This window comes from Nilaparvata lugens, chromosome X (genome assembly GCF_014356525.2).
Source record: "Nilaparvata lugens isolate BPH chromosome X, ASM1435652v1, whole genome shotgun sequence".
In the NCBI taxonomy this organism is placed as follows: Eukaryota; Metazoa; Arthropoda; class Insecta; order Hemiptera; family Delphacidae; genus Nilaparvata; species Nilaparvata lugens.
The window spans coordinates 103,176,215-103,189,722 of NC_052518.1; the positions used below are offsets into that span (position 1 = coordinate 103,176,215).

At 36.1% G+C, this 13,508-nt stretch overlaps 1 protein-coding gene across 6 annotated transcripts in view; it reads left to right on the forward strand.

Annotated features, from left to right (window-relative positions):
* The window catches only part of LOC111052909 (catenin delta-2), a gene marked incomplete at its 3' end in the record, with an annotated part of 143,475 nt that overhangs the window by 107,297 nt on the left and 22,670 nt on the right, over positions 1-13,508 (forward strand). For all 6 annotated transcript variants that reach the window (XM_039442891.1, XM_039442894.1, XM_039442895.1 and 3 more), the window contains 3 exon segments: positions 2,169-2,322; positions 5,740-5,879; positions 10,309-10,547. In XM_039442891.1, the coding sequence (XP_039298825.1) occupies positions 2,169-2,322; positions 5,740-5,879; positions 10,309-10,547 (533 nt within the window).

The window sequence follows — 13,508 nt, forward strand, 5'->3', positions numbered from 1 at the left end:
CTCAGGTCGAGAAGAGACTCGACTCTAGTCGAGAGCATGTGTTTCCAAATGGTGACAGTCGCGGAGACTGGAATCGACTGGTCTGAGTGTCACCATTTGAAAATACATGCTCTCGACTAGAGTCGAGTCTCTTCTCGACCTGAGTCGTGTAAGTGTGAGTTCAGCCTAGAGTCGAGCGATGACTCGACATGTTGGTTGAGCCTCGACTTGAGTTGCGTAGTACCGTGCATTTTTAATGAAAGTGAGGTTATGTTTTATGAAATTGATGTTTTATCATTTTAGATGAGACAATAATAAGAATTAGGTAAGACAATATTATATTCATAATAATTATTATAAAATTTGTTACATGCGAAGTAGCGACGAATTGGATCTCATATTTTGAATAAAGTAAGGTTAGGAAATGGAGTAGCATGGAACTGAAGTAGTGACATTGAGCAAGAAAGTCGTAAGGTCGAGAGACTGGAGTCGTACGATTTGAGTCGAGGTAGTGTGAGTTGAGCCTTAGAAGACTACCAAAGGTTCGTGCAAACCTTAGTTTGCAGCACGGGTCTTTATATTCCATTAAGGTGCGTAGAGACTTATGTGCCACGAGCACGCGCATTTCACTCTTCATCAGCTGATGCTATTCTCATTACATCTGTATTTGTAAGATAAAGATATAATAAACATAGCATCAGCTGATGAATATGTGCTTAAGTCTGTACGCAACTTTACGAGAATAGGAGCGCACTGTTGCCGTATTTCTAACAAAATGACCGTCGCTCTCTCTCTCTCTCACAATACTAGTTCATGGGCTTTTCTGGCTTCTGTTAGATCTGGCAACACTGTACTCCATAAGCGCAATGCAACAATAGATTTGCACAGACTATAGCATTAAATTCTCCGTCTTTTTTCAATAATTTCTTTTTTAATTCCAGAATTATATGCTCAAATATTCCCCTAAACTTCGATGAACTTTCTATTACAACTAGTTAATGAACTAGTTAATCTTTTTGTTCATTATTCGTGGTAAATATTCTCCTCAACTCCGATCACATTCCTATTTCAACTATTTGATTACTCTTCATCAACTTTCTATTACAACTAGTTAATCAACCATTACTCTTCTTGTTTATTATTGGTGGAAGTATTTTGCTCAGTGAATAACACTCAAAAACATACGTTACAACCACGTTTTCAAACGATTATGAACCATTTGAATAAAAGGCTTCTTTATAAACATTTCTGTTTGGAATGATGGTATGAGAACGCGCCAAATAAGCTCCCCGACAGTAAAGCTCCTTTAAAACCACTTTCGAGGGGAATTACTGACGGCGTCAACTGAGCTCCTGAGAGAGGAGCTTTACTGACGGGGAGACTAGTTGTCATCAGCTGTCGGGGAACTTAGTTGTCGGGTACGATCACGACAACCAGACCCCTCATATCCAGCAGGGGATCAGCTGTCGGGGAGCTTGGTTTGTCGTGAGCGTGTCGTGAGTTGTCACCGACAACTAAGCTCCTTCATTCTAGTAGGGGATTAGCTATCTGAGATACTAGTTGACGGCAATGGTATATTTTGCCAGGGGATTTACTGACACTTGTGATCAAAATTGCGAGGAGACTAGTTGTCGGGAAGACAGGTTGGTGGCGACCCCTATTTTTGGTTTTGAAAATTTAATGCATAAGTTTAAATGATGTGAAGAGTAATTTACAATTATATTTCCATTCAGAGCGATAAAGCCCAGAGGGCTATATTATCTATAAGAATTACTCTGTAACACTGTTACTATATTATAGGAAAGGAGTGGCCGTAGTCGAGTGGATCAGATGCTGGCTTTATGATTCAGAGGCCCGGGTTCAAATCCCGGCCCGGGCAAGATATTTATCTCGGGCCACTCCCGTGTTTCGGATGGACACGTTAAGCCGTCGGTCCCGGTTGCCTAAAAAGCAGTCGTTAGGTCATGTCAGAGGCCCTGAAATTGATCAGCTGCGACCTGAAAACTCTGACACCAGACCTGAGCCAGCCAGGTCACTCGATATTATTATTATTATTATATTATAGGATATCAAAATACTGTATGCAGTAGATGAAAGTCGTATATGAATGAGGTTCATTCGATTTGAATATTTCAGTATTGTATTATCCTTCTTCTCGATTAATAATTTTCATTTTTTAACGATTTTAGGAACTTATCATACGGCCGTCAAAATGACGAAAACAAAAGAGCAATAAAAATGGCTGGTGGCATTCCTTATCTTATGAATCTACTAAGGAAAACGACTGATGCTGATGTGAAAGAGCTTGTGACAGGAGTGCTGTGGAATTTGTCTTCATGTGAAGTGAGTTTTAATCATTTTTCAATTCAACCTCAAATTCTAATATACAGTAGAACCTCTGTATAACGAGGAATTATCCCGAGAAAAAATCATTTCGAGAAATTATCCCGAGAGGTTGTTCTGTCAAGAAAACTGGCATGATCTTATGGATCTTATAATATATCACGGGCAGTTATTAAATGAATATGGTACATAGAACATAACATCGGGAACGTAGATAGTGACATTTTGTGAAATGTCACACATTTTACAAAATTGAAATGTATGACAAAAGCAAATGATGGGAGGATGGGGAAATCCAGCATTCCCGTTCCTTCATTCATAAATGGCGAGTTCTAACAATTGAAATGTGTGGCAGAAGCAAGGATGAGAAAGTCCAGTCGTTTACCTGCCTGCTCTACGAATGAATTCTTGGAATTCTAAATTTCCAGTAACTTGCATTCAATTTCCGACATGTGTTTCAACCTGTATTGACTGTCTACCTCTCCATCTTCTTCCTACCTGAATTGCCATTATTTTTAGTCTATTGACCTTTCTGCTGAAACTAAACGATTCCTTGAAAATGACTGTCTGGTTCCTATACACACTACATTTTGTATGTTGAAGTGAAGAGAAAACTTTGTTGTTGAGAGGTCCGAAATTCGTTAAATAGAGGTAAATAAGCAGTCAAAACTCTAAAATGTCATGGGACCAGTAAAAAATTCGTTGTGTAGAGGATTTTGTTAAGTGGAGGTTCGTTATAGAGAGGTTCGACTGTATTTCACGCGAAAACATTTCTTAAGACAAAAGCATTTGGATTTTTTTACCTTCCATTTAGTATGCTAGTTGAACTGTCAGTAGTCTCAAATTTTAGTCTTCTAAAGGTGCGTACAGATATACGCGCTACGAACACGCTCCAATCATGAACGTTACGCGAGATGTTTCACAAGGGTTCGCTAGATGCTCGCAAGATGATCGCGCGCTTGTCGTATTGTTGACTTCGCTACAACCTAACCTCACAAATGTGAAACGTTCAATCCAGCTAATCATCTCATTCATTCATCCATTGTATAAAACACTATAATCAGAATACAATTATGACATTGGAGGAAAAACTAGTCTGAGTCTGTACACTATTTCTCTCCAAAAATTTTGAAAGAATGTTTATGTTGTCCAAAGGTCAAGTTTATGAAATCACACTCTGCTTCGTCACTTGATTTTCGGTCCAGGAATAATGAGTTGAAAATTTAGAATTTTGAAGGTTGATGTTATACTCTAAATGAATCATTTTGCGATCTATAATAATAATACTGAGGGTGATGCCCACATAAGCTCATAGACTTGTGCGTGTGTAATGTAGCTCGGCTACATAGCCAATGTAGATCTGCTCGTGTAACGTTTGTTTGCGGAGCAGAGCGTAAGTCTGTACGCATCTTAATATTCCGGAATTCCACATATGATTTTACTGGTTGTTGAACTTATTTTAATTCCTCTAGAAGCTCAATAATTGTTAAGAAGGTAACAAATAATGATGTGAGTTATTCAGGCTATTGTCATGCTAAACAAAATTGGTTGTAACCGCTATTAATACATCTCTCGTAATATTATCATATTATTTTTGTGAGACAATCCACATCGAATAGCATAAGGCGGATTTCACACCAAAGCTGGACCGGGCCGAGCCGAGCGGGATCGGCCGAGAGGAATCTGCCTGCGTTTGCACTGAAGCCGATTCACTCAGTAGGTTTTCTAGCCTTGAAGTGAGAACTCACTACGTGGGAAGATCCAACTAAACTGAAAGAAGGCAGAATTCGCTCGAGTTGGGCGTCAAGCCGATTGCACAAATCCGCTCAGCTCAGCCCGGCGTTGATTTGAATGCTACCGACTAAATCCTGCATAGTTAGCACGCACGCGGATTCCGCTCGGCTCGGCTCGGCCCAGCTTTAGTGTGAAACCCCACTTAGGGCTGTTTGCACAGTGTAAGTTTAAGCTAAAGCTTAAACCAAATCTGGATTTTTTTTTGTTTAAACTAAAATTCCGTTTGCACAGTATCAGTTTAAACTCTGTATTGAGTTTAAACTCTGGGAAAGTTTAAACTTCCAAAGCAGGAGGTTTAAACCAAATAATTTGGATTAACTTGACATCTGTAAAGATTTGATGGGGAAACAGCTTATAGTAAATTATTTTCGACGGTTGTTTTTAATGCTTCTGTAGACGATAATTATTATTGATTAAGGTTATAGTGAATCATTATTTGAATGTAAAAATAATTGTAATGAAGGAATTGATAGAAGTTTTTAATGCGATTGATTAAGATGACTGCGAAGAAATTTTGAAACTGAGAAAAATTGGGCAAAAACAAATATTTTAAATTTCTGGGATAGAGAATTCTTCTAACGGTTTTGCTTGAGTACAGCAACTGCCAATTTAGTATTTTGATTGAATAAACCACTTTATAGAAAATAAGACAATTTTTAACAGTGGTCTTCGATTGGAAAACATGTTTTTTAACACATAAATGAGATATATTGCTTTCGAGAGATTTCTAATAAACGAGGAAGACCATAGTAAATTCAAGCGTATCAAAATAACTTTTTTATCTTACATTCTAGAATATATTTTCTGGTGCCAACTAAACATACGTTTTTGAAGAATTTCTTGATCGCTTTTCACTTTTAGAACAGTACAGCTTTACAACTCTGTGGATTTTGAACAAGAACAAGAAAATACTAAAATAATAGCTACATAACCTCAAATTACTGATGGTTTGTAAACAAATAACAAATTTCCTGAAAAATCAGCCTTCCTGATAATATTATAAACGATGAAATTCTATTACCAACTTAACGCTAAACTAGTTTAACTTAAACTGGATTAGTAAATGCACTGAGAAAACCGATTCAAGTTTAAACTTTCGGATTAACTTAAACTCGATTAACTTAATCGAGTTTAGAATTTATACTGTGCAAACGGCCCTTAGACTTGTGTAATTCTGCTTCAACTGTTCATTGTTGACCACATTGACTGGACAAACTTACTACATACCGTAGTGTATAGGCTGATATTTTATTTGTGAATAAAATTACATATCATATAAATATGGTTAGGATAGATCAACAGGTTTGGTCCAAAACTATTATTTTCAAAATTTTAATTAAAAATAACTTGTGCCAATTAATAGGTTATGTTTTCACTGAACTATTCAGTAATATTCAGTAATTCTCGTAATTCAGTAATTCTCATTAATCAGTAATTCTCGTTACATTAAAATAAAATCAAACTTCAAATTTAGATACTATGAAACTAGGTTTGCTACTTTCATCTCAACATCAGAATACGATATCGAGAAACTACACTGATGAATCATTTGTTAAACTGTTGACGAATCAAGTTTGAATAAGTATATAATTTAACATCATGATCATGATTGACTTTTTTCAGGACTTGAAGAAATCAATTATTGACGATGGTTTGTCGATGGTCGTCAATCATATAATCATTCCTCATTCTGGTTGGGATCCCACTTCATCTGGTGAGACGTGTTGGTCCACTGTATTCCGGAATACATCCGGTGTACTTCGGTGAGTTGCAGTCTATAATACTCGAATATATTTAAAATTAATATCTCTAATGATGTGTTATGATTTGCTATGAAAATTGTGAAAATTCATGTTATGTGATGAGGCTGAAAATTAAATTTTGAGTTCAGCACTCAATCACAATATTTGCAGAGCAATATTTTTAGCAGTATCGAAACATTCATGATTTTGTTGTTTTTGGCCGATTATAAGTTTTGATTGGCGAAATTACACTATCCATATAGAAATATTTTTTTCCTACAGTTACCTTGAAAAGTGACCATTCCTGCACTGATTACAGAACGCAAAAATCACTTTTCCGCTCTAGTGCGCAAAGTATTACTTTGCGTACTCTTAATACTTTGCGTATTATCTTGCAGCCATCCCAATCAGCTGTTGACATTGTTGGCGTGTATTTTGAATGCGAATTTGTTCTATCTATATTTTTTCTGATTTTCAAATAAATAAAAATGAGAACTCATTAAATTATACATTTTCAATATTATTAATTATCCATTATTTCAAATAATATTTTTTTCATTCATGAAAAATATTGATTGGTTGAAAAATTAATATTTACTCAAAATTATTCAAATTTTCAAATTAATTGGATTAATTCAATTTTCAGTTTGAATGAATTATCGATTATTAATTTTCAATTGGATTATCAAGTTTAAAATAAATTAAAGTTGTTATGAATAACAAAATTATACAGACAAACATTTGATGGATTTCATCTATCATTTTACCCATAATCAACCACTTCTCATATTCAATGGTAACTGTAGGAAAAATTTAATGTGAAATACGTGCGCAAAGTTCCTCTGCTGCACTCAATAATCCATTCCGCTCTCGCCTACGGCTCGTGCGTAAACGTTTCTTTCGGTGCAGCAAACTGTCACTTTGCGCTCTAGTTGCACAAATAACTATAGCAGTATCGTTACCATACCTAATTTTGTTGTCTTTTTGGACAGTTATGCATTTTCTGTCAATTGAAGATCAGGGGCCCATTTCTCGATTGAGTTTCATAATCTCGAAAGTTGAATATTCACTAGTAGATTCAGGCAGATTGCTAGTTTTTCTGTTTCTCAAGTAAGTCATCTATATTTCTACATTGTCTATGTCAATAATTCTTCCCATCATCTGTGATTTTTTTTTTCAATTCACCGGTGATAGTCACTTATTATTTTTATTATATTTTGTTAATTCCTCTAATAAACGGTTATAATTAGTAAAAACTGACCAAACGTTTCATCAACCCAATAGGTAGGTAACTAATGTTTTTTCACATGAGCTTTTCATTTGAAATTGAATCATGAAATAATAATAAATATCATTATCCAGTAAAGCTTGTCGCAAATTGAGACGCAAATTGAGACGTGACGTGTGTCTGCTTGATGAGTTAATATCATATTAAAATGTTCACACGTGCTAGTTTCGTCTCAATGTGGACATTATAATATGGTCAAGATATTATCTTATCTGACAGACTCAGGTCGCTTCGCGTCTCAATTTGCGACAAGCCTAACAGATGATTGACATTGAGGGTTGAGGTATAATATTATATCACTATCACTACATAAATTATGATTTTCTTCAAAAGTAACAAGTTGGTCACTATAAATACATGATGTTTCTCAAAGTAACAAGTTCGTTATTATGATATAGCAACCGCACCACGTGATGGCATTTAAAACTATGTCAGACAGGGTCCATGTGGCCAGTTCCACTAGTGAATTCAGAGTGACCAGTTTCGTTATAATTGATAGGTAAAAATGTAACTTGTGACTTTTATGAAACGGGCCCCTGACATTATATTACTCGAACAAGGCGGAGCTACCTGTCAGTCTGTTCTCCGATTTGCTAGAGGGTTACTGGGAAGGATACCCTGAGTATTCTTTCCAAAGAATAGACATTGATATGTTCAGAGCTCCGCTATTTTATGTAGATACAAAACAATATTATCTTATAGTAATTCTAAATTTTATTTTTTTCATTAGATGCACAGTTCAATAATCATTATTCTCGTTCATATGATCTAAATTCATCTAAGAGCTTGTTCACATGACAGCGGTTTACGCTCGGTTGTCGCGCGGTTGACCAACCGAGCGGTAGCCAGGTATAGGGAAACACATGGTGCCGTACACATGCAACGCTCGGTTTGAGCAGTCGCCGGCGAATCGCGGCGGTTGTAGTCTGCAGTCCAACCGCTCGGTTGTCGCTCGGTTGCCGGGCGGCTCGATATACTAGAGCAGACATGAGAGCGTACACATGTCTTCAGTCAACCGAGCGGTTTCGAGCAGAGTGCACATTCTATTACAATTTCAGTTCAATTAAAATTTCATTCTATTACAATGTTCAGTTCAGTTTAAGTTAGTTTGTAGAGGATTATAGTTCATAGTAGTATCTAGTTCAGTTTAGTTTCAAGTAGTTCATATTAGAATTATGGAAGTAGGCTTAAAATTCTTTGACACTGAATTGTTTATCGATGAAGTGGCGAAAAGAAAGTGCATTTGGGACATGGAGTGCTTGGATTACAGGAATAGAGTTCTGAGAAGGTTTGCTTGGCAGGAGATAACAGACAGTACTGCTTGATTGTTGTTGTACTGCCCGTTTAGCAAGGTTCACTGAACCCTTAACCGATCGCAAACCGCTCATGAATCGCTGTCATGTGTACGAGGCTGGCAAACTGAGCGATTTGCCAATCAAGCGACAACCGAGTGTAAATCGCTGTCATGTGAACATGCTCTAAAACTTTACTGCATTGTGAGCGATTATATATAAGCATAGAGAAAAGATAGCTTTAGTAGATACCCCATGGTATAGGTCGTGCATTGTGAGCGATTATATATAAGCATAGAGAAAAGATAGCTTTAGTAGATACCCCATGGTATAGATCGTTCATCTTCCAAATTCGAAGCCGATTCTTGTTAACTGAAGCTTATTACTGTCTATTATTATTAGTATTTTGTTGGGGTGAGAGTGTATGGGAGACTGCCAGCGTCACATAGCTTTTTGAAATGAATAGTGAGGTACACGTTCTTCACGCAGTGAAGAGTGATAGGAGAAAAACGTTGCCAAGTCTCCATTTTGCCACTAAGTGTGACTCAATTAATCCCATTAAATTTGATCTAATAATTATCCTCATCTCCTTGATAAAATAATCAGTTTCATGTCAAATTAATCAAATTTGTCAAAATATATTTTTTCATAATTTGATTCAAATACTTGCTTTCATAACTGAGATCAGATTTTTCTCTTTATACAAACCTAAAATGGCGGCTATGGCGGTTTCTCATACGGTTATATCTAAAAATTATTTCATTTAATCAAAGATACATTTTAAATCAATTATACGACTTGTGTACTGAGGTATTTTGGTAGAATGAAGAAAAAACATGGCGGCTGAGAATTGTTTGTTTACTTTTGTACAGTCACTGTCAAAAGTAAAAATAAAATATTCGGGCAAACGGACAACATTGCAAAGCTAGAGAGAGATAGTGTTATCTGTTTTGATGTATGATAGAAAAGGATAGCAACACTATTGTAAATCGTACACTGATAATTATGTGGACCTCTCTATAGGATTATCGGCTTTAATTAACAGTGATATTTGGAACAAAAAAACCCTATACCATGGGATATCTTCTCATGCTATTTTTTCTATTATTATTATTAGCGTATGGCAAACACATAGACACACACATACACACACATACACACACATGCATTCACAAAAATATGCAGGTCTTTGACCTTTGTCAGCTTGAAGAAAAAATATATACGGTATATATAAAACAAAATAAAACCATCTATCTAGGTTATAGAATACAAACAAAAATATATGGCAAAGAAAAGTGTATATATTCATAAGGAAATAGGAAATAATCAAGTCAAACTTGGTTATGTAGGCTATTGCTTGTGGAGAAGCTGCTATAAAATCATCTGAACCGCCCTGATAGGCTCGAATAGCACAATGCCGGATGATATGATTCATTGTTTGTCTAGCCTCTCCACAATCACAATCATGGGAGGGCAATCTACCCCAGTCACTAAGAGATGCTCTACACCTTCCGTGCCCAGTTCTAATCCTGTTGAGTGCTGTCCATGTTCGCCTTGGCAGATCAAACCCAGCCACACTCTTCCCAACAGAATACCTCAGACTAACACTGAGAGGTGCTCTATCCATCCACTCCTCCTCCCAGCTATCAGCAACAGAGAAATTCTCACGTTCTAGCTGCTCAGCCAAGCGCATGGGAGGGCGCCTTGACCTCAGCCTGTTACCGAGCTCCAGAAGATCTCTGTGGATTGGGAGTGCTATTTTTTCTGATATGTTATTATATATTTTTAATCTGCATAAATAAATCACTCAATCAAATATCACTCTGTTATGTCCTTCTCTCATAGATTATATTTTTCTTTCCTCTTACAGAAACGTTAGCTCGGCTGGAGAATACGCCAGAAAGAAATTGAGAGAGTGTGAGGGGCTCGTAGACTCGCTGCTGTATGTTGTCAAATCAGCTATCGAAAAATCAAACATTGGCAACAAGAGTGTAGAAAACTGTGTTTGCATTCTACGTAATTTATCTTATCGTTGTCAAGAAGTTGAGGATCCAAACTACGACAAACATCCCATTCAAGCTCCAAGCAGGGTCGGGCCTCAGCCGAAAGGTAAATTAAACTATTTTTCAACATATTTTGATGTTTCAAATTTTTTAATCTTTACATATTTTTTGCTCTATGAAAGACTGGCTTTGTGCTCTGTGGACGAATTCCTGTATGTGGTGAGTATGCTTAGGTTTATATAGAAATTTAGACTCAGCATGTGTTTTCAAATGGTGACACTCAGACCAGTCGACTCTAGTCTCCGCGACCTCACGACTGTGAGACCTCCAAGTTTTAGAGATTTAGTCACCTCCATGGAATGGGTTATCCACGGAGGTGACATCCATGGAGGTGACATTTCCTCATTGTTCATTCCAGAGAAACATAACCCTCAAAGTATGTTAATAAGTAAACATACAATTTTGATTCTTTTGATTATAAATTTGTTAAAATTACATAATTTTATTGAATTCTAAGTCACGACTCTAGCCCCCGCGTCCTCACGACTGTGAGACTGAGTCGAGCGTCGACTCGACATGTTGGTCGAGCCTCGACTTGAGTCTCATAGTACCGTGCATTTTTAATGAAAGTGAGGTTATGTTCTATGAAAGTGATGCTCTATCATTTTAGATAAGACAATACGAATTAGATAAGACAATATATTAATAATAATTATTATTATAAAATTTGTTACATTCTAAGTAGTGACGAATTAGATCTCATATTTTTAATAAAGTAATGTTAGAAAATAGAGTAGCATGCAACTGAAGTAGTGACAATGAGCAAGGAAGTCGTAAGGTCGAGAGACTGGAGTCGTACGATTTGATTTAGTGTACGATTAGTCGTACGATTTAGTGTGAGTCGATTAGTGTGTACGATTTAGTGTGAGTTGAGCCTTAAACTTACTAGGATATTACTTGGAGATTTCTCATCCAAGATATGTGAAGTATGGCGTCCCACAGGGATCGAATCTGGGGCCATTGCTTTTTATAATAATGACAAATGATATTAGAGTGAGTGTGGATAGTAGGATAGTGAGCTATGCTGATGACACATCATTACTGTCATGTGATGCAAATCTGGATATTTTAAGGAAAAGGATGGCTGATGCTCAAAACGACATTTCTTCTTGGTTTCAGGCAAACTACTTCTTATTAAATTGAGGAAAACCAAGTCAATTATTTTTTTAATTTGAAATACTAGAATGTAATAAACATTTTCAAGTAGGCCTACCCTTTTGGAATGTTTTTTTATTCACCACAACATGTTCCGACTATTTATAGCTTTTTAAAATGTGAATTCCTACTTGAAAATGGCTATAAATGGTCTAAACACGTTGTGATGAATAAGCAAAACATCCCATAAGTGTACTTGAAAATGTTATTCCATTCTATCAATTTTAGTAGCACTATAAGAAAAACTGCATATAAAGGTGCGTACAGACTTTCGCTCTGCTCCGCAATCGAACGTCACTCGAGCAGATCGATTGATGATCGAAGGGGGGGGGGAGCAAGAGTGGAACGCCAGAAGAGCATGTAACAAAGGTCGAGCTTGGCTAGCTCCTAGGTCGAACGTCGAAGTAACCAATAGTTGCGCATGCGGTCAACGTTTTCGTTTGTAATGTTTGTTAATAGTTACGATCTCTGTGTTAGCAAATAAAATTATCAAAATTAATTATTAAATTAAATAATATAAAGTTGTAAAAGCATTTATTATTATAGTTACCGGCATATTAGCATTTAGAAGAAATAAGCCGAACTCCCAACCAAGCCAATCTTTTTAAACATTGACAGAAATTAACTTTTATAATAAAACATTAAAATAAAAGCAATAATCATAATATTAATTATAAGTTTATTATATAAACATAATGTATTATTAGGCTACCCAGCAATCCCCTGGTCAGAATGTTTTATTTAGTTTTATCACCCGATCAGCTGGATTGAACGTTTCACATTTATGAGGTTAGGTTCTAGTGAAGTCAACAATAAGAAAAGAGCGGAGCGATCATCCTTCGAACCTCTCTCGAACCCTTGCGTAACATCTCGCGTAACGTTCATGATCGGAGCGATTGCGGAGCGTGTTGGAGGCGCGTATATCTGTACGCACCTTAATATTTAACTCACTATTATGAATGAGATCTTATATTTACTCATCTTGCTTTGGGTCTTCACGATCAGCTGTGAAGGTGACTAGTAAAATTAGTCTAATCTGTACATTTCTACACTATATAGATCCTTCTCCATCTACTGTAAAGTAGGTGATTCTACTCTGTTGAAAAACATAATCATAAATAGTAGCTTAAATGAAGATTGATAAATGTAATTGCCTGCAATCAGATACAAACTTAATAGAATCAATCATGTAATATATACAAAATAATGAGAAAGTCTAATATGATATTGGTGGGTGTTATCATAGAGAAACAATCAAACATATTGTTATCATAGAGAAAAATCAAACAACAACATGTAATATATAACGAATAATGAGAAAGACAAATATGATATTGGTGGGTGTTATCATAGAGAAACAATAGCGTAAGTAGATATCCCATGGCATAGGGCGTTTATGTCGCAACTTTTACTGTTATCCCAAGCCGATAACTGTCAATTATTGTCGATTTTTACTGTTTTGACCGGGTAAAAGTGTATGAACAGCACAATATGAGAGACTACCAGCGTCATAAAGCTTCACGGGAAAGAACTACGTGGACTATCAGCTTGAGATAACAGTAAAAGTTGCGACATAAACGTCCTATACCATGGGATATCTACTTAAGCTATTGTCTCTCTATGGTGTTATTGAATGCAAGGTTAACAGAAATACTAAACAATTTAAGATGTCGATTACGTTTAACAATTGACTATAAACAAAAGGTGCTGGCTTAATGTCATTTATTTAATTTATTCTAGAAGTTTTTGACATGTTAATGAATCTAAACTATACGTCCCAGGCTGTTGAAAATGCCTATCATATTTCAAAGGTAACCTGATCAGTTTCATAAAATAGAAAGATTTGAACCTT